At 38.9% G+C, this 27,417-nt stretch overlaps 1 protein-coding gene across 1 annotated transcript in view; it reads left to right on the top strand.

Moving 5' to 3' along the window:
* LOC102484555 (mono-ADP ribosylhydrolase 2) overlaps positions 1–27,417 on the top strand; it is a 1,480,331-nt gene that overhangs the window by 1,421,955 nt on the left and 30,959 nt on the right. The window contains exon 7 of the mRNA XM_006143678.3: positions 26,606–26,748. Coding sequence (XP_006143740.1) covers positions 26,606–26,748 — 143 coding nt within the window. The remainder of the gene's footprint in view (positions 1–26,605; positions 26,749–27,417) is intronic.

Raw genomic sequence — 27,417 nt, 5'->3', positions numbered from 1 at the left:
GGAAAATAGATATATATATATATATATATATATATATATATATATATATGTTTCCAACTTGGAAAATATGGATTATGAGACCCAAAGAGAATTTGCTAATGAATACACTGGTATCTCTAATGATTTGTTTTTAAAAGCCAAGAAAAAGTAAGAAGCCTATTAGAAACAGTATAAAACGGCACATGTTCTCTTTACAGGGAAAAGAAGCATCCATGATTAGGAACATTGTAAGACAATCATACCTGTTGCTATGTTACTTGGTCCCATTAGATAAGAATTATTGACTAGCTTAACTTTCATCAAATGACCTGATCATCACAGGCTAAAGCAATGCTCTAGCCACCTTAGGATTAGAATTAGGTTTTTTTTTTTTTCCTGAGAAGTTTTTGCTATAGGGAGGTTTTTGCTATAGGGCATGTATGCTTGCCAGAAAGACAGAGAGAGACAGAGAGACAGAAAGCAAGAAATCACCCCCGCCCCTCCCCCCCAGGGGAGATGGGTGCACCACAATCCCTTCTCCTCCATTCTCCTCTCAGGATATTGGGCGCGCATGTACACGCACCTGGTGTGAGTTTAAGCCACTGGGTTCGGGACTCAAATCGTGGTCGATTACATGAGAGTCCAGTGACATAGCTATTTTGCCATCTGCTGGTCCCAAAATTAGGTCTATCTTAACATCCCTGATAGTAATTTTGAAGGGACAGTTACATATTACTTGAGTAAAATTAGCAGGTAGTAAGGAACAGAATTTATTCCAGTATTAGTACATGAAAATGGCACTGAAGGTGAAATGGCCAACGTAATTCATCATCTTGAATAACAAACCTCTTGAGAGGCTGACTGGAGTTGCCATTAAATATTTTGTCTCATATTCATAGGAAGAAATAATTCATTTTGTTCTTTTTGGGGAGGGGTTCTCTCTCCCTACCTTCCTCTCTCCACTTCTCCTTCCCTTCCTTCCTCTCCAATTTGTAAAGGAGGAAATGGCCCTTTGTGCTTTATGTGGCATGTCAGGCTCTTGACCACCATTAAATAACTAGTAATCATGATTTCATCAAATCCTCATTATTTTAGGGGAAGTGTAAAAATGTTTACATATATAATGGTCATGCTTGGACACATATTTAATAGTAAAGCTGGTATTATATAGATTCTCACAATGGGTAGGTAGGTAGAAATGGTTGATATAAAACACCTCATTTTTGGGATCAGCAGATGACATAATGGTTATGTCCTTGGACTCCCATGTAGTCAACTGTGGTTCGAGTCCCAGACTTGGTGGCTTAAAACGCCTGGTGTGTGTGCATGTGTGTCCAAAATCCCAAGACGAGAAAAGAGGAGAAGGGATTCCAGCATGGTCATCCCCCCTACAGGGTGATTTCTTACTTTCTTTCTCTTTGTATCTCTCTGTCTCTCCAGTGAGCACACACACCCTATAGCAAAAATCTTTCTCTTAAAAAAAAATCTTATTTTTAAGATGGAAAATAAACTTAATTTGAGCTCATTTATGTACATCAAAGATAAATTCTAAATCCTTTCACCAGTATGGCTTAGTGTTTACTGTAGCAGAATCACTGGGTGACCATGGCCAAGTACTATGAATATTTGGAAGCCTCAGTTTTTACTTATAAACAATCTTTATATTATTATTGTTATCTTAGACCTGTTCAACTTACAAGGCTATTAATGGGGATCAGTTGCAATAATCAATGTGAGATAACTGGAAAAACATAATTCCTTCAGAAAGTGTTTGATAATATTACTTCAAGTTTTAGATGTAGTCACACTTCATGATTTTCAGTTTACAAGATTGATATCATTCTTATTTTGATATTTATTCTGTTCACCAGACCTTTAGATATTTATGATTTAGTCATTTCTTCATGTTTTTAAACCAGAATAAATTATCATAGAGCATTCAATATAATTATTTAAGCAATTAAAACTATTATATATGTTTAGAATAATATTCATAATCATAAATAACATAATTATTATTATTACCAACTCATTTCTACATTGGTGATAGCACAGAACACAGCATAAACTTTCACTACTAATAAATACATTGAATTAAGTTATTTTAATTGTGTTACCACCTATAACTCTCTTAAATTTCTATTCTAATATTTAACTTTAAAAAATACTCCCATATCATTGTGGTTTCTCCTACTGCATGTTGTTTGGCAGCAAAGCTACAAAAATGAATGAGTGCATAATTAAATTGAAGTAGTAGGTATGTTAGAAAGTATCAGGAGGCCAGTCGGTGGCATAGTGGTTAAGGGGCTAGACTCCCATATGACCGACCATGGTTGGAGTCCCAGACTTGGCAGCCTGAAATTTATGCCAGGCAGTTGTGCATATGTGCCCCAAATCTTGAGAGTAGAATAGAAGAGAAGGGACTGTGGCATGGCCAATCCCCGAGGAGGTATTTTATCAATATGTCTTTCTGTCTCTCTATGGCAAACACATTCCCTATAGCAAAAATCTCTCTAAATAAAAAAGAAAGAAGATAGCTGCCAGGCAATACAGTAAATACTGTAAGGGGCTATGACTTTATTGGTCCTGATCAGCTAGGCTATACTGCAGCTAAAACTAATCTCAAAATGTCAGTGGCCTGCATTCAGACACACTGCCTTGTGAATAGCTCAACCTCTTGTCTGCACTATCTGGAATTCAACCTCCTCAGTCAGAGAATAGATAATTTGCAAAATCCTGCATGAATTTTTTAATATCTCAGCCTAGAGGTGACACACACCATTTCTGATCCCATTGCATTGCCTAGAATGATTCAGATAGCCCTGCCTACTTGCCAGGGAAGTATCTGGAAATAAATTTATAATAATATTTGATTGGTACCACTTTTCTGTCAAAGACTTTTTTTGCTGGTGATAGATAGCATAATGATTGATTTACTTAATAAATATTATTAAGTCCTACCGTGTACATTATTAGGTATCTTCTAAGACATGGAAAATAATAAGCATGAAATTTATCTCAATCCAAATAAATAAATGGACAAAATCATCATGTCTACTGCACGGTTTAAAGGTACTGTATAGTGAAAGCCAACAGGTGGCATAGTGGTTAAGGTGTTGCACTTCTACATGGCCTATCATGGTTCAAGTCTTAGACTTGGTGGCTTGAAAATCACACTGGAAACATATGCATTCCCAGGAGGGGATTGAAGGAGAAAGGACTGTGGCATGGCCATATCCCTATGGGGAGGGAGGTGGTTTCTCACTTTCCCTGTCACTATCTCTGTCTCTTTCTGTTGAGTGCACATGCTCTGTGGCAAAAACCTAAAAAAAAAAAAAAGTGATCTGATGTTCTCTCATTACTTTTAAATATCTTTCTACATATACCTGAAATCTTATAATTAATGAGTAATGTATGATGGTCAGGCATTGTTCTTTCTCTGCAATTTTCCTTTAAAATGCAAATGCTCATGAGAGCAGTACATAATTAATTTCCTAATATCTTAATATAAAAAATTTATCAAATTACTCTTCACTTTGGCAGAATAAATTAGAGGATGATAAAAGTACAGAGCACCTGAGCGCAGAGGATGAGGAGAATTAGAAAAGGGTCTGAAGGAAGGCTGAGAGGCAATAATCAGTGTGAGATATAAATACATTTGACTAATTTCTTAGTTTTGCTAAAAGGATATGTTTTTTGGAGAAGTTTTTGCTATAGGGCGCATGCGCTTGCCAGACAGAGAGAGTGAGACAGAGAGACAGAAAGCAGGAAATACCCTCCGGGGGGATGGCCACGCTGCAATCCCTTCTCCTCCATTCTCCTCTCGGGATCTTGGGCATGCACACGCACGCACCCAACGTGAGTTTAAGCCACTGTGTCTGGGACTTGAACTGTGGTCGACTACATGGGAGTGCAGTGACATAGCCATTACGCTAACTGCTGGTCCCGCTAAAAGGATATTTTTAAACAAATGAGAAGAAATTGTTATAGTCACACATTAATAATTATCTAGAGGTAAGGTAGTGATTTGTGTGTTTGATGTGTTTGGATAAAATTTCACTGTGAAAAATACTATTTCTTTTATTAATTTAGAGAAGCAAAGTTCCTTATATTTTTCTTTTGTATACACTTTTTTTTTTTTTCAGAGATTGTTGCTATAGGGCACTAGTACTTACCAGAAAGACAGAGAGAGACAGACAGACAGAAAGTGAGAAATCACCCCCTAGGGTGGTTGGCCATGCTGCAATACCTTCTCTCCATTCTCCTCTTGAAGTTTTAGGCATGCACACACACTCAACCAGTGTGAGTTTTATGCTGCTGGACCTGGGACTCAAACCATGGTCGGCTACATAGGAGTCTAGCAATATAATCATTATGCCATTTGTTGGTCCCTATCCATCTTTTTGATGTCTTTTTTCCCCTAAAATAAACCCTTATATTTAATTTAGATAGTCAGAGAAAGAATAATCAATAAACTTAATGACACATTTTACACTGATATTTCTCTTCTATGAATGATAATTTAGTGTGGCTTTATTAATCATGGAATATTTAAAATTAGAACTTGAATAATGATTCTCCTTCTAATCTTACCATAAAGAGATTGAAATATAATCTCACCAATCTTTCAGGTTTACTAGACCTAGCTTGTGTAAATTCCTTATTCTTTTTCTTTTGAGAGGTTTTTGCCTTAGTGGGTGTACTCTCACTGTAGAGACACACAGAGACAAAGAGAGAAAGTGAGAAATTACCCCTCTGGAGGAATGGCTATGCAGCAGTCTCTTCTTCTCCATTGTCCTCCTGGGATCTTGGGCACATAAACACATATACAACATGAGTTTCAAGCTACTATGTCTGGGACTCGAACCATGGTCAGCCATGTGGGAGTCCAGTGCCTTAACCACTATGCCATCTGCTGGCCCCTGTAAGTTCCTTATTCTTACCAATGTACTCCAAATATAATTCAATTATTTTTCTCTGTGAATGTTCCTTAGGAAAAATTCAGATATTTGTCAAATAATTTTTATATACACTCTGGACATCCATGAGGTTGCTAATTCCAATAAAGGTAAAATATAAGATACTATTAAGAACTAGAAGTAGATTGAATGAGAAATTGGAATAGGAAAAAAAAATCTTAAAATAAAATAATCAAAGCCCAGCTGCAGTGGTTCAGGCAGTAGGGACAGTGTGTGGGATAATGGAATCATATGGGAAGGTGTGGGTTCAAATTCCAGGTTGATCTGAACACATGGGGCATACCTGTGGATAAGCCCATGATACTGGCTGATTAAAAGACTGGGCAGGATTGCAGCATGACTAGATCTTAAGGGTGTCTCTGTCTCTCTCTCTCTCTCTAGAAATGTGTAAACTTAAAAAATAAAAGGGAGGGTCAATGGATGACATGGTGGTTAAGGCACTAGACTTCCTATGGTTGACTGTGGTTTGAGACCCCAACTCAAAATGAGTGCACATGCTCTATGACAAAAACCTTAAAGAGAAAAATAAAATTAAAGTGCAGATTTTCTCTGTAAAGCTTTGAGAAAGATAAATGTAAATGTCAGTGCAAAAGAAAAAGCACTAGGTCTTATAATCATAGAATTGTAATGTGTGTGACCTGAGAAATGCATAGTCATGATGATGAAATTAAGCATCTGAATGATTTTGGTTTCTGGAACAATGGTGTGTCCTGAGAAAATTAAAAATATACATTTGTACATGCCATGTTGGTATGTATTACATAAAATATGCAAATAGAAAGTGTGTCAGGGAACCAGCAGTTAGCGTAATGGCTATGTCGCTGGACTCCCACGTAGTTGACTGCGGTTCGCATCCCGGACCCGGTGGCTTAGAACTCACACCGGGCGCGTGTGCGTGCGTGCCCAAGATCCCGGGAGGAGAATGGAGGAGCAGGGATTGCGGCATGACCATCCCCCCCTGGGGGGTGATTTCTCGCTTTCTGTCTCTATGTCTCTGTCTGTCTGGCGAGCACACGCGCCCTATAGCAAAAACCTCTCCAAAAAAAAAAGAAAGAAAGAAAGAAAGAAAGTGTGTATATTGGTGAAAAAATTGCCAAAACCTCAAGGGTGAATATAGGGGCAAAAGTAAGAAGGAAATATTCCTATGAACAAGGGCGGGCAAATTAAAATTAATAATAGTGTATCTATTATCACTAAATAATGATGCGGAGAATGACATAGACATTACCTTCTCTATCCTACCATACTGCCTTTATTCTTGTTTTCTTGTTCATTACCTTTTCTATCCTACCATTCTGTCTTTATTCTTGTTGTTTGTGGGCATAGAACATAAGGTTTTTCTTTTTAATATTTTTGCTATAGGGCATGTGCACGCACCAGAGAGACAGAAAGTGAAAAATCACCCCCCAGAAGGGATGGCCATGCCATAGTCCCTTCTCCTCCATTCTTGTCTCAGGGTTTTGGGCATGCACGCACATGTGCCCGGCATGAGTTTTAAGCTGCCTGGTCTTGGACTTGCACTGAGGTCAACTACTTGGGAATCCAGTGACATAATCATTTCACCATCTGCTGTTCCCAACATTCTATAAGGATTTTTATAAATTATTCCTGACATCTGTTTCTTTATCTTTTTCCTTTTCTTATTTATTTATTTATTTATTTTTCGAGAGTTTTTTTTTTTTTTTTTTTTTTTTTTTTTTTTTTTTTTTTTTTAGGGGGGGCGGTTTGAGAGACATAGAGACAGAAAGCAAGAAATCACCCCCCCCGGGGGGATGGTCACGCCGCAATCCCTTCTCCTCCAGTCTCCTCTTGGGATCTTGGGCACGCACACACATGCGCCCGGCGTGAGTTCTAAGCCACCGGGTCAGGGACGCAAACCAAGGTCGACTACGTGGGAGTCTAGCGACATAGCCATTACGCTAACTGCTGGTTTCCATTATTTATTTAGTTTTTAATTGTCAGAGAGTATACGCACTCTCCAGTGGAGTGTGGTCTGACCACAGTCCTTTTTCCTCCATTCTAATAGGATTTGGGACTTGCATATGTACACACCCAGCATGTTTTTCAAGCTCCCAGGGCTGGGGTTCGAACTGTGGTCAGCCTTGTGGAACCTGGCCCCCTATGCAAAGCCTTTAACCATTTCACTGTAAGTGCCAACCCTCTCTTTATCACAGTATGATCTTTAGTTCCTTTTTGGCAATTCTTCCACCACTAAACTAAGTTTTAAGAACCTAATTCATGCAATTCCAAAAACATCACAATAAGTTCTCTTAGCATCAGTTAAAAGACATAGATTCATATTTGTCAATAATATTAGTAATTAGAGAAAACTTCTTTAGTTGATAAAATATAGTACACCCACTTTGAGTGACATACTTTGAGTGACAACATGTACTAAGAAAATGAGTGCTCTGTTAAAGAAATGACTATAAGCCAGGTTTTACTTAGGTTAAAAATTATTTCCCCTGGAGTCGGCAGGTGGCAAGGTAATTTAGGCTGTTGGACTCCCACATGGCTGACCACAGTTTGAATCCCAGACCTGGCAGCTTGAAAATACACACGTGTGTATGTGCCCAAAATTCTAAGAGGAGAATGGAACAGAAGGGATTGCAGTGTGGTCATCCTCCCTGGAGGGATGACTTCTTACTTTCCCTCTCACTGTCCCTCTTCTCTCTGTCTCTGGTGAGTGCACACAGTCTATGGTGAAAACCTTTAAAAAAATTATTTCCTCATGAAATGCAACTAATAATTGATATATAAATTTGGTGGTTTTATGTGATTATGAGCAGTCTACAATTTGTTTCTCTAAGTGAGGTACTGTGATTTTTAGGAGTGCCATGCTAAATGATTTATTGAATGCGGAAAAAAAACATCAATTTTTACTAGTAAGAACTACCCATTGCCAGTAGAGATCCCTCAAAACTACATGATGTTCCTTCCATGAGTCATAAATCTTGAAAAGTAATAGCTTCTAATGAAAAAGATGACAGGTCTACGACTTCAATGCTATACCTCCAGACATTGCAGCAACAAGCAATTTTGGAATTCTGTGCTTAATTGTTTCACTGAAGTATAAGTTTTCATTTTAAGGTGTAGTCAAGCGAATCTTATTTTCTTATACAAGTTCCCTTCTGAGAAGGTTGCCTTGGCAACTGAAATTTTTAAATGTTGGTTTTATTTCATTATCTGAGTTTCCATTACAGGACACATCAATCAACTCAGTCCTCTCAAGAGAGGATTGCAGCCTTAAAAGCCTGACCCTTTAATTTGGTGCCTCTGCTCCTCTTCCTATCTTGATGGCACTATTTCCAGATAGCTCTTCCTGTCATAGGACCCTCTGCAGGGCAGTCGGTTTGATCTTCTTCAGTTTCTTCCGAGGCAACATCTAGTCTTAGTTTTGGTTCTCAGCTGTCTTATTTATAAAGGATGATGCCAAGGCTGTGAGTCTTTCTTAAGAGATTTCTACCAGTTGGATGACTAATGATACTATTAATAAATAACAAGAACAAAAGTATATTTACATTTATTTGGGCTTCACTTTACAGTTTACAACAGTGTATTCCTATATATTATCTCATTTGTTATTCAAGATCTCTAGCTAGCTGCTGAAGGCGGAATGGAGGGGGGTGACTAAACTAAAAGGTTTTCTTTCTCCCCCCTCCACTCACTCCTTATATGATCTAATAAGGCATTGGGATACAGAAACTGATAATACTCCTCATAAAATTATTAGTGAGAGTGACAAGTGACCCAAGACAGGCAGAAGGGATGAGGAAGAGGGAAAGATGGAATGATAGTAAATTCAGGTTATGCCCAGGAGGCAGACAGTGATATACCCAAACCCATATTTTCAAACTCTGCACAATTTGTGATTTGATTTGAGTTAGAATGATGAGGTCAATCATATAATTGTGAAACATAGTAATTAGAATACCTACTAGTTTTGAACTCTCACTCCATGCCAGGCAGTATGTTTTACTCATTTAACCCTCAAGATAATCTTGAGTTAGAAGGAGTGGTTTGGGGGCTAGCAGTATGGTCTGGTTGTTAAGGCACTTGACTTTTACATGGCTGAATGTGGTTTGAATCCCAGACCAAGTGGTTTTAAAATCATGCCGGATACATGTGCATATGTGCCCAAAATCTCAAGTGGAGAATGGAGGAGACTCTATTGCAGCATGGCCAACCCCCTTGGGTGTGAGTTCTATCTCTCTTTGGGGAGCTCTTGTACTTAGAGGAAGACTGGATTCTCTACAGATAAGGCACATGAGCCAGAAGAATGGTAAGTAAAATGCAGAAGATGAGGAAGGATTTACACTGAGGTCTTCTGAATGCAGGAGCTTTAGCCACTGTGTTATTTCTTTTGCCGTCCCTCTGCCTTATTTGCTGGAACCAGAGGTTCTCAATAAGGGTAGTGCAACTGTCTAAGGAGTGATTTATAAGGGTAGTTTTGGGCAATAATGACAAGGGGTGCTACTAGCATTTTGTTGGCAAGGACAAGGGTCCTGTAATGTGTGAGCTGGCCAAGCACATGTAGAAAAACTTCCTCATTCGATACAACATTTTAATGTTTTGCCAGGCTCTTAAGTGAACAGCTTTTCATAAACAATAAGATAACATCAAAACAAAGTCTTTTTTTGTTTGTTTGTTCTCAATATATACTGAACCAACATAAATATGAAGGGAAGTTTGAACTTTGTCTGCTTAGACTTTATCAGTGGTGCCTGAGAAAATGATGCCATCAATGGCTGTGGTCCTGTGGCAGTCAAGTCACCAATTCCTCATGCCCATCGGTGTCTACCTGTGTAGTCTGTTTATGGTGACTCCATACAGGGAGGCTGGTATTCGACTGCTTCGTTATGTGTTCTAGCATAGTCCTCCCTGAGTCTTCTTCACATGTTGAAAAGAGAAGATTACTATAATCACTTTCCTTTCATATCTCTTTCATGTTGCACTTATGGGACTATAATGATTTTTAAAACTTTTGTGTTGCCTTAGTTTAAGTTTCCCTGGAAGTGCACCCTGAGACAAGGATTTGTGTGCAAGTGCTTTATTAGGAGGTGATGACAAGAAGCATTGGCAGAGAAACAAAGGAGACAGAAAAAGGGATGACTAATGATACTATTAATAAATAACAAGAACAAAAGTATATTTACATTTATTTGGGCTTCACTTTACAGTTTACAACAGTGTATTCCTATATATTATCTCATTTGTTATTCAAGATCTCTAGCTAGCTGCTGAAGGCGGAATGGAGGGGGGTGACTAAACTAAAAGGTTTTCTTTCTCCCCCCTCCACTCACTCCTTATATGATCTAATAAGGCATTGGGATACAGAAACTGATAATACTCCTCATAAAATTATTAGTGAGAGTGACAAGTGACCCAAGACAGGCAGAAGGGATGAGGAAGAGGGAAAGATGGAATGATAGTAAATTCAGGTTATGCCCAGGAGGCAGACAGTGATATACCCAAACCCATATTTTCAAACTCTGCACAATTTGTGATTTGATTTGAGTTAGAATGATGAGGTCAATCATATAATTGTGAAACATAGTAATTAGAATACCTACTAGTTTTGAACTCTCACTCCATGCCAGGCAGTATGTTTTACTCATTTAACCCTCAAGATAATCTTGAGTTAGAAGGAGTGGTTTGGGGGCTAGCAGTATGGTCTGGTTGTTAAGGCACTTGACTTTTACATGGCTGAATGTGGTTTGAATCCCAGACCAAGTGGTTTTAAAATCATGCCGGATACATGTGCATATGTGCCCAAAATCTCAAGTGGAGAATGGAGGAGACTCTATTGCAGCATGGCCAACCCCCTTGGGTGTGAGTTCTATCTCTCTTTGGGGAGCTCTTGTACTTAGAGGAAGACTGGATTCTCTACAGATAAGGCACATGAGCCAGAAGAATGGTAAGTAAAATGCAGAAGATGAGGAAGGATTTACACTGAGGTCTTCTGAATGCAGGAGCTTTAGCCACTGTGTTATTTCTTTTGCCGTCCCTCTGCCTTATTTGCTGGAACCAGAGGTTCTCAATAAGGGTAGTGCAACTGTCTAAGGAGTGATTTATAAGGGTAGTTTTGGGCAATAATGACAAGGGGTGCTACTAGCATTTTGTTGGCAAGGACAAGGGTCCTGTAATGTGTGAGCTGGCCAAGCACATGTAGAAAAACTTCCTCATTCGATACAACATTTTAATGTTTTGCCAGGCTCTTAAGTGAACAGCTTTTCATAAACAATAAGATAACATCAAAACAAAGTCTTTTTTTGTTTGTTTGTTCTCAATATATACTGAACCAACATAAATATGAAGGGAAGTTTGAACTTTGTCTGCTTAGACTTTATCAGTGGTGCCTGAGAAAATGATGCCATCAATGGCTGTGGTCCTGTGGCAGTCAAGTCACCAATTCCTCATGCCCATCGGTGTCTACCTGTGTAGTCTGTTTATGGTGACTCCATACAGGGAGGCTGGTATTCGACTGCTTCGTTATGTGTTCTAGCATAGTCCTCCCTGAGTCTTCTTCACATGTTGAAAAGAGAAGATTACTATAATCACTTTCCTTTCATATCTCTTTCATGTTGCACTTATGGGACTATAATGATTTTTAAAACTTTTGTGTTGCCTTAGTTTAAGTTTCCCTGGAAGTGCACCCTGAGACAAGGATTTGTGTGCAAGTGCTTTATTAGGAGGTGATGACAAGAAGCATTGGCAGAGAAACAAAGGAGACAGAAAAAGAGGAAAGACGGCCAGAAAGGGTGGGAAATGATTCCAAGCAAGTTACTACTGTGGACCGCTGGGGTTCAGTCCTTCTGGGGAATCCTAGGGGACCATGAAGAGCATGCCCAGGGCATGTCATCCTGTCAGAGGGAGGAGCAATGCTGAACTTTGTATTTTTCATTTTCATCAGTTGGCTGAGGACTGCTTCTCGGGCATGGACTCCCCTGCACTTCCTGTCTATGCCTTGGGCAGGCAGAGGAAAAGCCCTTAGACAGAGAGTGACATCAAGAATGTTGGATTGAAGAGGTGGGTGGGTGTGTACTGTAACAGTGAGTCCTGGGAAGATATGGCTGGGGCATTGACACCTTCTGCTTCATGGGTGTGGGTGAGTTTTACTATTTATGGGTATCATTTCAGCATAGCAAGAGGATTTTACAAAATATTCATTATAAGAAGGAAGGGTTGGGTTTATTAGAGTTGAGTGGTTTGAGTTAAGCTGAGTTTCTAATAGGGCAAAGCAACATTTCATATGCTAAACATAGATCTCTCAAAGATTTTTGTTCTTAAACTCAGGCATCCAAATTCTCTGCTTCCTTGATTTAAGAGTACTCTGAAGCACGTGTCCTAAGGATGGTAATTAATGTGACTAGTGTTATAACCTGTAGAATGCATGCATGCATGAAGGTGAATGTAACGCTTAGCTAGTGAAGAAATAGTATCATAATGTTGTGTCACCTTGGTTGAATTTTTTTTCAAGATCTCATAATATTAAACTTGTACTCATCATGTAAATTACAGAAGAGTTAGCCACCCAAGGTTGGATGTATATATAATCGTACATCAGACTCACACTGGGGGAGTGGGTGTGCATACTCAAAATCCTGAGAGAAGAATGGAGAAGAGATTGCAATGTGGCTGTGGCCATCCCCCTGAAGAGTGATTTCTCAGGACCAGCAGTTGGCGTAAGGGCTATGTCACTGGAATCCCACGTGGTCAACTGCCGTTCGTGTCCCGGACCCGGTGGCTTGGAACTCACGCCGAGCGCGTGTGCGTGCGTGCCCAGGATCCCGAGAGGAGAATGGAGGAGAAGGGATCGTGGCGTGGCCGTCCCCCCTGGGGGGTGATTTCTTGCTTTCTGTCTGTCTCTCTGTCTCCTTCTGTCTGTCTGGCGAGCGCATGCGCCCTATAGCAAAAACCTCTCTAGGAAAAAAAAAAAAAAAGAGTGATTTCTCATTGTCCTTCTCTCTGTTTCTGTCTTTCTCAGGCAAGCACACACACCCTGTAGCAAAAGCCTAAAAAATAAATAAATAAAATAAAAAAAAATCATCAGGAAGTTAGGAAGCACATACAAAGTTATTTAAAAAACTTCATGGAAGGACAAGCAGGTTGCATAGTTGTTAAGGCACAAGACTTCCACTTGGCTGATCATGGTTGTAGTCCTAGACCCAGTAGCTTGAAAAATCACACCAGGCATATGTGTATGTGTGCCCAATACCCCAAGAGGAGGATGGAGGAGAAGGGATTTCAGTGTAACCATCCCTCTGGGGGATGATTTTTCATTTTTCCTCTCTTTGTCTCTGTCTCTTTCTTTGGTGAGCACATGCAACCTATAGCAAAACCTTAAAAAATATTTCATGGAAAATAGAATTAAATTCTGAGTTAATTTTGATGCAAACTTTTTTTTTAAATCCATGCATAGTTTTTTCATAATATGCATTTTCCATGAACTTTTTAATTACCCCTTACATTAGGGTGAACAATTTAATTAGGGAATGACTTTTGATTTTATTTCATCATAAGGATTCTTTCAAATTATGTCTTAGTTTAGTGATTTGGGAAATAAATGATATTTTCTTCAAACATACTACAATATACCTATGATCATTTTTTCTTCTGTGTCTGAAAGTTTTTGCTTCATCTTATCTACAGTTTGAATTATCTTCAGTCACTTGTGTATTCTGCAGATGTAAGTCTACTAGCAAAGACAAGAAAAAATGAAAGTATAAACTATCTCAATTTGGCCAGATTTGTCAATTTAATTATATTTACTTCTTTTATCAGTCTAGGGAACATTCCCTGGAAAATCATTACTAGTTTCTACAACAGTGTCTTCCAGAGAAAATACCGGCCCAGCACACTGTCAAAGAAAGTATATTACACTGAAATTTGTATGGAAACAGTAAACAGATTTGCAATGCAAGCTTTCATCTTGGGTGCTTTATTTCTTCCTGACCTGAGCAGCAGTTATTAGATCACTGTATCATGAGGCAATAGTCAATTCAAAACACGGACGGCAGAGTCCCGAGCCTGCCATTAGGTTTGAACAACTGGGCAATTTCAGCATATATCTAGAGGGTTAATAGTCTAGAGCAGAGGCAATGGCTGTAAACTGTACATTTTTTCTTGCAAATGTTCAGATTTATTTTTTTAGGAGAGCAATTTCAATGTATGGAATCTAAGCTCTCTTTAAGCTGTTGAACTGAGAGACCAAAGGAGCAAAAACAAATAAAACCAATAAGATTTTTAAAATAAAAATAAATCTGCCAGTGGCTAGAAAACTATCTCCACATGAATTTGTATAATTTCAAAAGAGTAGCAAGGAGGATTTTTTTTTTTAATGGAAAATGTATCACAGATTGGGTTCAAGTCACACCCTAGCTGTCTTTCTTTGTTTTTTGTTTTGTGCACACACTAACAGTTACTTCTGAAATGTGTAAAAGGTGAAATACTTGCTTGACTGGAGGTCTCATGGAGGTGATAGTGTGTTGTGTTTCTAACTGTGGATTGAATTCAGCAGTATGTTAACCATGTAGATATTAGCCTGGACAAATTGAGTAACCGTAGTGCAATTTATCTAACTCTTCTGAGTCCATGCTCTGGAAATTTCCTGGTTAAAAGTATATAGTAAATAAACTATGCAAGGATACACAGCAGAACATTTTCCAGAGCAAAATAAGAGTCATATTTCCTATGGTTTGTTGAATCAAAAGGAAAGAAGCCAGAGAAAAGAGGGGGGTATGTTAATGCACTTAGACTAGTCAACAAATGAGTAGAACTAGGGAGTGAGCTTACCTCACTCTGGTCACACTGTGCTATCCTGCGCTGTCTCTCTCTTTCTGTCATCTCAGCCTTCTCAATGATAGTATGGCTATGAGGACCGAAGTTGAGGTTTGCACAAGGGAGCATGGCAGGTGGTGAATACCTGAGGTCAACAATACATATTTGATTCATCAGAAAGACACAGGGGCAAGTGCACCCAACTAGTAGCTCATCTATTAGTTGGTAAACAGCAGGGAATTTTACTTACACTTCTATGTCATAGCAGATATAGGGCCCAATGAGACCATAATGAGTATCACCAATGAGAGGTTAATTAAGAACATCTTTGCCATCACCCTAAACATGACATGATTCACTCTTACGACATTCTTACTATCCCTTTCTATTTATAGATAACCCTCGATTTTGTTCCATTTTTTTTTTATCATGTAGCGTATCTTAGAGCTTATTAACTCAGTACTGTATTTAACAGGTTCTATGAATTCTACCTGCATCTCACAAGCTACTCGTTCAATTATTAAGAGTTTTACATATATGATTTGTTTTTCTCTTCTACTATAGAAGAATTGAATATTATCAAATCATACAACTGATACATTAAACTTTTTGCATTAAATAGGATGCCATATAACAGTAAATGATTACCGTAACTGGGTGATGGGTGAGTGCTATGGACTGAATTTTGCCTCTTTCCAAATTCACATATAAAAGCCATAACCCCCAATACTACAGTATTTAGAGATGGGGTCTTTGGGAAGAGACCTTTGGGTTTAGATGAGGAATGAAGCTGGAGATCTGGTGATGGGATAAGTGCCCTTATAAGGAGAGCCCCCAGACAGCTTGCTTTCTCTCATCCTCCCACTGACGTATGAGGCCAGCTAGAAGACAGACAACTGAAAATCAGAAGAGTCCTTGCCAGGGAACAAAACCTTCCAGAACCTCATCTCTGGGCTTCCCAATCTCCACAAATGTGAGAAATAATGAATTCCTGTTGTCTAAGCCACCTGTTCGATGGTATTTGTTAGAGCATCCTGAACTGACTAATACAGCGGGTATGTGAGTGCTCATTACGCTTTTCTCTGTTTTTGGTATATGTTGAAATTTTCCGCAGCAAAACAAACTGAGATGTATTTTCTTAAAGAGAGATTTTTCACGAGGTTAAAATAAAGCAATATTTACAAGGTGTTCAATCCACCACATGATCTCATTCATTGCTAGTAATTTATCCAACAAGTACATATTGAACAACTACTATATTCCCCTCACTGTTCAAAGTGCTTGGGTTATAACTGCCCTTGTAAAGCTTACATTCTATGGGTAGTAGTTTTTTTATTTTATTATTTTATTTTTTTATTTTTTATTTTTTTGGAGAGATTTTCGCTATAGGGCGCGTGCACTCGCCAGACAGACAGAGAGAGACATAGAGACAGAAAGCGAGAAATCACCCCCCAGGGGGGATGGTCACACCGCAATCCCTTCTCCTCTATTCTCCTCTCGGGATCTTGGGCACGCATGCACACGCGCCCGGCGTGAGTTCTAAACCACCGGGTCCGGGACGCGAACCGCGGTCGACTACGTGGGAGTCCAGCGACATAGCCATTATGCTAACTGCTGGTTCCCTATGGGTAGTAGTTTTCATAATTATTATTAAATGGTTTCTCAACAATTTGGGGGGTTATGATTTTTATTATTATAAAATTCCTGGGAAATGATCTCACCATCATTGTATTTTTCATCTTATTTTTGTAATTCCCGAATCTTTGGAAAGGTAAGAAGGATACAGATTGTGCAAATGGCCGTTTAATGAAATGGTAATAATATAACCCTCAGTTAATATACATCCATAAAAATAGATGATTATATGACTAGTCCCATATAGAAAATCCAACAGCTATTTCTGAAGATCAGGTTTTATTGGCAAGCCAATGAATTGATTAGAAAGCTGTCTGGAGGAGTGAATGAAGCAAACTACTTCATAAAGTCTTCGAAACAATGAAAATCCTAAAATAACTTCTCAAGCATTTGATGAATTTTCTAAATAATAGTTAGATATTGAGGGCATTGCCCTAGTGAAGAGAAATATTTAGAATCTATTTTCTTTACATTTTTTTGATGTTTAACTTGCTCTGGGTGAGACAGGGTCTCAGCATGAAAATGTGGACATTTCTCTATCAGGTTCATGCTTCATGATTTTTTTTCCCCACCAACAAAACTGTAGTTAGTTCCCTTGAGACATGTAAAGACAAAGGAAATGCTAACTTTATAGTGAAGGAAACCAGCAGAAGCACCTTGACCATGTGATGAAGATTACGTCTCCAGTAATGAGACATAGCAATGTGAGGAGCCTCTGGATACAATGGACTAGGAAGGTATGAGATATTCTTGCAAAAAAAGGTGTGTAGTGATTAAGGTATTCGACTTCCACATGATTGACTGCTGTTCAAGTCCTGGACCCAGCACCTTGAAAATTATGCTGGTGCATGTGTGTGCATGCCCAAAGGCACAAGAGGACAATGGAGGAAAAGGGATTATGGCAGGGCTGTCCCCTCTGCAAGATGAGTTCTCACCTTCCCTCTCTCTGTCTATCTCTGACAAGCATGTACACCCTATGACAAAAACCTTTAAAAAAAAAAAGTGCATGGTGGGGGGAGGGGTGGGAGTTTCATCAAAAAGTTCATGGAAAATGTATCTTTTGAGGAAACTATATGTGGACTTCAGAAGTATTTGCCCCAAAATAAACTCGTACTTCGAGATTCAAACCTGAGACTTTCCTATAAAATCTCTGCATTCTGGGTCATTGCATTATCATTGTATCACTGAGGCAGACTAGGACATTTTTAATTTGATGGTTCTAGGAAAATTGAGGCAAAATAGCTTATTTTAAGAAAGCAAATGAAAAGATTCTTTGTTTTCAGAGCAGAGTCATTTTGATCCACATGTAGATTACAGAACTATAGGAAAAGAATTCATTGTTTCTCAGAGCTCATCCTTTTCTACTGCATGCACTTGTATTGCTCACGTTCCATATTTATTTTGCTTATCTGGCTCATTTTCAGTAATAAAATATACACACACACCCAAATCTACATATCTGAAATTATACATGATATACATTGGGGTCAGTTATGAGAGCGAATTATTTCAATTTCAAGAATATTGTGAACTGACTGTTAAAATATACCTTTATTAAAAATTAAATTATATAAACTTTAATTCAGTAAGTTATATTAAACAGAAATAATAAATACTTAATGTCCAACACTTTCTAATTAATTTCTACATTTTACTGTGCTCTTGGGTCTATTTACATCTATTGCACCTGTGTTGTGGAATCACTATAGACCAGAGCACTTCTGTATACATCTTCAGAATTTCATATGCAGTGACATCTCGTGGTATGAAATTTGCCATGGTGAAAATACACAACAGAAGTCAACAAATGCTACATATCACAGCTTGACTTATTATTTTATTGATGGTCTATACTTAAGAAGGTATTTGAGAAATATTAATAAAGAAGATTAAACCTAAAATTGTGCTTGTTCATGGGGCCAGCAGATGGTGTGGTGGTTAAAATGCTGGACTCCCACATGGGTGACCAAGGTTTGAGTCCCAGACTTGGTGGCTTGAAAATCATGCCAGGAATGTGTGTATGTGTGCTCGAAATCACAAGAGGAGAATGGAAGAGAAAGGATTGTGGCATGACCGTACTCCAGGGGGGTGATTTCTCACCTTCCCTCGCTCTGTCTCTTTTCAGCAAGTGCACACACCCTATGGAAAAGAACTTAAAAAAATTGCATGTGTCCATAGGGAATATTACAAGAAACTTGAAATATTTCTGCAAGATTTGAAAGCTGTTATTGCATTTAGCAAAGAACAGTACTGACAGATGAATGATATTATGGCATATGTCTTGTTTAATTTGCTCTTGTCTTCTTTCATGTAAATAAAAATACCAATGAACACTGATGTTAGAACTATATTAGTTTGTCAACTGCAACAATAATTCAACCATATAATTATATATTTTAGTGTTATATAGATCTACAGTATAGTGTGTGTGTGTGTGATTTGTGTGTGTGTGTATAGAAATGATAGAAGCAATTCTGAAAATTATCTTAAAATTTGTCCAGTGTTCTCAACTTTAGAAACAAAGTGTTATGAATAGTTTTTAAAAATTCTAAAAATGTCATAATGGTGACTCAAAATAAAAACAATGCTAACCAGTGAAAGAAATGCAATTATTTCCCCCTAACAATATCCAGCTTTTTCTTTTCATAATAAAATATCAAAAAGTGAACTATGCTATGCAGACACACTCATATCCTAGTACACAGCATTGATTGCCCTATTTGGCTGAAGACCTGAGCACATGCTTCTCTGCCCTTTGGATCATCAGCATGGGTGGTACAGGCAGAGTAGAATAATAAAGATGGCATTGAATTTTTAGAAATGGCCTCTTAAACTCCAGAAAAATTACTGTAACTTTTTGTACATCAACTACATTATTTTTTAGAGCAATTTTTGCTATAGGACATGTGCACTGGCCAGAGAGACAGAGAAACAGAAAGCAAGAAATAAATCCCCAGGGCGGGGATGACCATGCCACAATCCCTTGTCCTCCATTCTCCTCTTGGGATTTTGGGCATACACACACATGCACCCAGCATGAGTTTAAACCACCAGGTCTGGGACTTGAACCACGGTTTACTGTGGGAGTCTAGCAACATAACCATTACACCATCTGATGGTTCCTCAGATTACATTATTTTGAAATGGATGTGAATCCACAAGCCTAAGAGTCTAATGCAAGACAGCCTGACAGAGTGCAGTGAAATGTGTATTAATACAAACGTGTGAGTTAAATTTGAATTTAACCTCTGATCTCAAAGAGCTAAGGAATGGGTCTGCACTAAGGTTTGCATTAATGCACTAAAGGCTGTAATTATGCCGAAGAGGAACCGCCCTGTCAACTCTTTGTGCTTCGTATTTATAAAACTCTGCTTGTCTGATGACTGCAATTGCTACTACTCCAGTCATGTATATTCATGAGCAATCATGGGCCAGAGCCAGCAGAGTGGGACGGCAAGTTTCCCTCCAGTGTGGCATAGTATTTATTCTTCGGAGCAGGTCATGACTCTGTTTCTCCCCCTAACAATTCATCAATTATCTTGTTCATGCTATAAACATCAGAAATAAAAAGGGTATGCTAGTGGTCATAAGGTGATCATATTACTGCTCAGTTAAGAGCAACACCAGAGGCCACAGGTGGCGTGGTGGTTAAGGGGGCTGGGCTCCCACAAAGCTGCTCATGGTTCGAGTCCCAGACCTGGCAGCTTGCTTTCTCCCCTTCCCTTTCTCTCTCTCTCTCTCTCTGTCTGTCTTTCTCTGGTCAAATAATAATAGTAAAAAATAACAAGTGGAATTAAATAAATAAATAAATATATATATTTTTAAAAGAAATTATTAAAAAAAAAAAAAAAAAGACAACACCAAAGTAGAGTCTGGCCATTTCATTTGTACGTGATGGTTTTTGTACTTGGAGAGTAGGGACACCAAGGGAAGGTTTTCAAGTGACTTGTTTGGGTCTGAAGACATGAAAGGCTTTGAAGCAAGGAGTGCTAGTTTGTGTGATACCTTACTAATCCCTAGATTGGTCTGGCTTCTCTGGCCGAATAGGCAGACATTTCCCTCTTCTCTCACCACTCTGAGTGCATCATTCCAGAAATTATAGTTTGGTCAAAAAGCATAACATTCTGAGAGAAAGGATTTCCAAAAGCTTTTCTGTGCTAAAAGGTTTAAATAATCTCTGAGGGTCTGATTTCACTTTTACCTTTGGTGTTAGAACTTTTAAACAGTGCAACCCCAGTATAATTTTTTTTTAACTTATGTGTAATTAAAAATCTCCTTTCTTTTAAATGGTAGTAATGGCCCACTCTGCAAGCATTTCTTTATTTGAATTGCCTAAAATCTAAAGATTCAGGCAAAAGGTGAAAAGTATACATATATTGCCAGTAATTCTAATTAGCCTAGTGGTTTATCTGCTTACATATGAATACTGTAAATAATTACTTATAAAAGTTATTTCAAAATCAAGTTTGGCAGAACTATTAGTAACATTATATGCATACAACATTATCACTAAAATATAATATCATGGCCTTGCTGCAAATAATTCAGACATGTGTTCTGACTATTCACAATGGTCGTGGTAATATAAGATAGAAGCATCTGAAATAATGTATTTCATGACAATTTATTTCCCTTTTGACTTAAATGGAGGAGGAGCACTTTCCCAAATTTGATCTCAGCTATTTTCACATGAGAGCAATTGTTGATCTCTTCCAGATTACAAAACTTTGTTCAATATAAGGATTACAACACAATGCGTAAATGCCTTTCCGTTGTTTTAAATAAGAAAATGTATTTAATCTGTGTCCTATGGTAAGTGAAGGAGATGCTGTTATGGCACTCAAAATTTATATTATTTTCATTAGAAAAAAATATTAAGGACCAACTTAGGGGCCAGCATTGGTGATTTTATTGTTTTATTTATTCACACAATGTTGTGTGACAGCATTCATACAGTCACTTAATTAATAGTCACTAGTCAGTAGCTTTTGGCGTGGTAGTTTAGGTAGCTGGATTCCACAAGGCTGACTGCATAGCTTAATCCCTAGACCTGACAGCCTAGAAAACATGCTAGGTGCTTTTGTGTGCATGCCCAAAATCCCAAAAGGAAAAATGGAGAAGAGCTTGTGGTGAGACCATCCCCCATGTGGGGTGCTTGCTTGCTTGCTTGCCTGCTTTCTTGCTTTCTTTTCTTTTCTTTTCTTTTCTTTTTTCTTTTCTTCTCTCTCTCTCTTTCTCTCCAGTAAGCACATGTGCCTTCTAGCAAGTTAAAAAAAAAAAAAGGTCAAATGATGCCCATGTTTTAAATATGTACTTTTCTAAGCACCTAAGCTTTGAGAAAATTTAAAGATATTGTGCTTTGGGACAAAGCACTTTGAAAAATTGGATAGATCAACTTTATATGATGCTGTGTCTCTTTCTTAAATAACATACACATGATGGCTTGAGTAGAGGTGTCCAGTTCTAGTAAACTAGAATCACATCATAAATCAATATGAAGAACTAAAAAACATATTTTTTTAATCCACATTAGAGCACATGCACACACGTGAGACATAGAGAGATGAGAGATAGAGACAGAGACAGGGAGGGACTTGGTCATGCCACAATAACTGCCCTCCTGTCCTCTTACCCATGCCCTTCGTGTGTGCTACAATATGCTACCAAAGGTACTATAGAAGGTGGGCCAGAAACATATGGGTTAATGTAAACGTGTCCTCTTCTCCCGATGACACTGTTGTTACTTTAAGTTTGACCATGTGGAAGGCTTCTCATTGGTAATTACTGGTTTTCTGCTGAGTACATTGTTAAGTCTGTAAAACAGGGTTAAATTGTGTCAACACATATATCTAAACGTGTGTGTGTGTGTGTGTGTGTGCATGTACATCTTGTAAATCCACAATATTTTCCTTCCTTTAGTTATCACACCTCAGTGTTTTTTTAGGCAGTGTTTCATGACACCTTGATGTTCACGTGGTTTCAGAATAGCTTTGTGGTGTCACAGAAAGAAAGATGATCCACTAATTTAAAAACTAATATTTTAATCATGGTTTTTCTAATTAATTCTATGTATGCACATCATTCTTTATCTGTGACATGGGGTTAACAAAATCTGGGATGGCTGGTGGCATGGTAGTTAAAGCAACTGGATCCCACATGGCCAACTGTGTAGTTCAAGTCCTAAATCCAGTAGCTTGAAAAAAATTTCACATGCGTGTGAGTGCAAGCCCAGATCCCAAAGGGAGGAATGGAGGAGGAGGGATTGCAGTGTGACCAGGCTACATGAGGGGTACATTCTCATTTTTTGGCTCTCTTTCTCTCTCTTCTCTCTCCAGTGAGCACACGTACTCATTAGCAAATTAAAAAAATAAAAATTAGGAACCAGCAGATGGTGTAATGGTTACATTGCTGGACTCCCACATAGTCAGCCATCGTTCAAGTCTTGGATCCAGTAAGTTAAATTCATGCTAGGTGAGTGCCCAAGATCCTGATAGGAGAATGGAGGAGAAGGGATTGTGGCGTGACCATCCCCCCTGGGGGGTGATTTCTCGCTTTCTGTCTCTCTGTCTCTCTCTGTCTGTCCGGCGAACACACGCGCCCTGTAGCAAAAATCTCTAAATAATTCATTTAAAAACTCTTGCCATAATCAATTCAGTGGGAAATAACAAGTGTTGGCAAGGATGTGGAAAACTTGGACCCCTCATTCATTGCAGTAGTGTGTAAAACTGATAGAGACACTATGGAGAGCAGCTTAGCAATTCCTCAAAAACCTAAACACAGTATTATCCCCTGACAATTTCACTCCTAAGTTTATACCCGGGAGAACTGAAAAAGTGTGTCCACCCATAAATTAGAACACTAATGTTGGAACAAGCAGTTAGCATAATGGCTATGTCATTGGATTCCCATGTAGTTGACCATGGTTCAGTCCCGGACCCAGTGGCTTAAACTCACATCAGGTGCATGTGCGTGCATGCCCAAGATCCCAAGATGAGAAAGGAGGAGAAGAGATTGCGGAGCAGCCATTCCCCCTGGAGGATGATTTCTTGCTTTCTGTCTCTCTGTCTCTTTCTGGCAAGCGCACGTGCCCTATAGCAAAAACCTCTCAAAAAAAAAAAAAAAAAAAAAAAAGAACACTCATCTTCACATAGCATTATTCATAATAGCCAAAAAAATATTTAGTCTTTATCCACAGATGAATAAATTGTAAAATGTAGTCATCCATACAATGGAGTATTATTAAGCAATAAAAATGTACTTGCTTCAACATGTACAAATTTTGAAAATGTTACTCTAGGTTAAATAAGTTAGTCACAAAATATCGCATCTCAAGATTCTGTTAATATGAAATATCCAGAATAGACAAATCTATTGGGTCAATTATTGGTTACCAGAGGCTGAATGGAGGAAATGGGAGAGAAATTAGAAGTGACTGCTAATGTGTAATAAAAAAAGGGAACAAATTTTGGGGGTGATAAAAATGTTTCGTAACGAGGTAATGATGATGGTTCCTTAACCTTGTGAATAGACTATAGTCCTGTACACTTTAAAATGGTCAGTTTTATGGTATGGTGAATTATATAGCAGTAAAAAATATTGCAGTGCTTGTATTAGGGACTTGTTTCAGAAATCAAAAAAAATCGGGGTGTTTTTAGACTCTAAGTCATATTCAGAAATCCATGTCACTGAGTAAAGAACATAGGCCTCAGTGTGTGCAACAGGATAAAGAGTTTGTATAAAGTCATCTTTATGGGAGTCATGGGGAACATCACGCAGAGGGTTGATGTCATTCAGAATACTCGCTGGGAAGTACTTTGTAGAAGAATAATAAACTGCACAGAAAAAGAATTTAGTTTAGAAAATAATGGAAGGTATGGAGAGGTGTAGATAAATTCAACTTTCTGTTGGGCTCTGCCACTTTCTGCTTTATGTGTTAACCGTGGTTGTAATAATAACAGTAACTAATGATACTAATCACTATGCTCCCAGACTACAAATCCTTGAAGATGGAACCTTCATTTTATTTTTCTGCATTTCTCTGTAGTGTCCCGCCTCTAGTAATGTTTCAACTGATAAGAGATGAGCTTTAACAAAACAAAACAACCCAATATTCTATTTGAAACCCTATGCAAAGTCTGCTGGCTACTGAAGGGACTTCAAACTGCTTCCTTTAGGAACCTCACATGTTCTTTTCCTTCTTAAATGCTAAGGATGTAAACTCATCCCTCTTTCTGGGCTACAGGTAGACCAGACTTGAGGTCAGTTCATCCCAGGCTTTCAAAGCATGTCCTCCCCAAACTTTCTTCTCAGGCCTGTTCTCTACAACTTTCTGGCGTGATCGCCCTGCAGTCCTCCCTGCCTGTCTTTGCACATATTTAACTGGGGCTGGCTGCAGTGTTTGACATTCCAGACTACTTTTTTTTTGAGAGGATTTTTGCTATAGGGAACATGCGCTCACCAGAAAGAGAGAGATAGAAAATGAGAAATCACCCCCCAGGGGGGATGGCCACGCTGCAATCCCTTCTCCTCCATTCTCCTCTCGGGATCTTGGGCACGTACGCACACACGCCTGGCATGAGTTGAAGCCACCAGGTCCGAGACTTGAACCATGGTCGACTACATGGGAGTCCAGTGACATAGCCATTACTCTAACTGCTGGTCCCCACAGACTACTTCTTTAGGACTCTTACCCCTCTCAGGTTCCAGAGCACCTCTCTTTCTTCTTTGTTTCCTTCCTACATGGCCATCCCTTTTCACAGTCTTTGTGGCCTCTTGCATGGCTTAAGCCCCGGTGACCTCCATCATTTGTACTCTGTTTCTCTTGAACAACAGTGTCTTTCCTTAGCAGTAGCAGTCAGACCCTAATACTTTCAGTGTTAGGGTTCAGGGACTACTGCCCTGTTTCCCAAAGTGTAGCTCTAGCTGAGACCTGTCTTCAGATCTCCATAACTGAAAACCCACCTGCCTTATAGTTCCCTCAGTCTAGTGTGTCTGGGATGACCTGTTTGAAATCTCCTAGCCAATGTCATTGTAACCATCACTCACATGAACCCTGTCATGCAGTCAGAAATACAGGACTGTTCAAGTCTTCTCTGCCTCACTCTTTTTCTTCCAAGCTGTCATCTCTCACGGTCCATTCTCCTTCCCTAATATCTCTCACATCCTTCTCTTTTAGTTTGTGTTCTCCCTAAAGCAGATCTTCACAACAGTACATGGGTACAGGGGAAGTGGGCAATTTATTTTTCCTAGCAACCACTGTGAGAGAGTAAAGACAGAAGACAGGGAAGGAGAAAAACCAATAAAGTATATGTTAATATATTATTACATATACTTTATGTTATATGTATCTTTCTATAATTAACAAATTGTTGCTAATGGCAACTGGGGCACAGTCTAGATGGGGAAGCTTTGAGAACACATATAGAGCCTGTTTCAGAATTGTCCCACCAAAGGGCAAAGAAGGAGAGGAAGTCATCTCTTTATCTGAGGACTGTCCTTTACATCGTGAGCAGGGCTTGCTAATACTTTCTTTTTTTTTTTTTTGGAGAGGATTTTGCTATAGGGCGTGTGCGCTCGCCAGACAGAGAGAGACAGAGAGACAGAAAGCGAGAAATCACCTCCCAGGGGGGATGGCCACGTCGCAATCCCTTCTCCTCCGTTCTCCTCTTGGGATCTTGGGCATGCACGCACATGTGCCTGGCATGAGTTTAAGCCGCCGGGTCCGGGACTTGAACCACAGTCGACTACATGGGAGTCCCGTGACATAGCCATTACGCTAACTGCTGGTCCCTGCTAATACTTCCTTATCTACACTATCCCAGCTACCATCTCCCATTGCTTCTTGGCTTAGTCAATAAATGGGTCCCTTGGAGTTTTAAGGCTTTAAATTTTTTCTTTTAATTTTTACAGATTTTGCTGGAATAATAATTTACACACACACACACACACACACACACACACACACACACACACACACTTGATCATAGTATATACCTTTTCCCTCCAATTAGAGACCCTTAGACCCAGCGCATAGTTTTCAGGATGAAGCTCAATTACCTTAGCCTGTGCCTCCCAAACTATATTCCAAGGTCCTTAGGGCTCATTGCTAACTCATAGTTTAGGACAGGATGCTTGAACATTTTTGGAGAAAAACAAAAATGAAAACAAGAGAAATGAAATAGAACAGATCCTCGACATCTGTTAGGAACTCTTAAATGGTTGTTTTAAAGTAGGCCCTGGTTTCAAAATTAGATTGTACAACTTTTCTTTCTAAAATGCCATTTTATTTCCAAGTGGGACAGTTGACTGCTGCTATGATAAAGAGCAAAACCTGTGTGGAACAGGAAACATGGATGGCAGACTCCAAGGTTCACAGGTAACGTGGGGCTAACAGGAGCATCATTCCATTACCAAACATTTGTGCTTACTTAAGGTTAAATAAAAATGGTATTTTTAAAAATTTATGTATATGACTTTTTCAAATGGCTATGGACTCATTACATAAATACTAAGTTGTTTAGACTTCAATACTTAAAGAAATATATATAGATATATGAATATATGTAATTCCTTTATAATATGTGTGTGTGTGTGTGTGTGTGTGTAATAATTTATTTTTTTCCCTTTAAAAGGCAGCATGAAAAAGTGACTGAGAGGCTAAGGGTCCTATAAACTGAGAAATTTGAAAACTATTGCCTTATGCCCTTATATAAGCATAATTCTTGGGACCAGCAGTTAGCGTAATGGCTATGTCACTAGACTCCCACGTAGTCGACCGCGGTTCGTGTCCCAGACATAATTCTTTTTTTGTTTTTGGAGAGGTTTTTGCTATAGGGTGCATGCGCTCGCCAGACAGACAGAGAGAGACAGAGAGACAGAAAGCGAGAAATCCCCCCCCCCAGGGGGGATGGTCACGCCACAATCCCTTCTCCTCTGTTCTCCTTTCTGGATCTTGGGAACACACACACATGCGCCCGGCGTGAGTTTTAAGCCACCAGGTCCGGGACACGAACTGTGGTCGACTACGTGTGAGTCGAGCGAGATA

The sequence above is a fragment of the Tupaia chinensis genome, unplaced genomic scaffold (assembly GCF_000334495.1).
Source record: "Tupaia chinensis unplaced genomic scaffold, TupChi_1.0 Scaffold000101_1, whole genome shotgun sequence".
NCBI lineage: Eukaryota > Metazoa > Chordata > Mammalia > Scandentia > Tupaiidae > Tupaia > Tupaia belangeri.
Note: the sequence above shows the minus strand (reverse complement) of the source record. Positions and strands in the feature narration are given on the sequence as shown.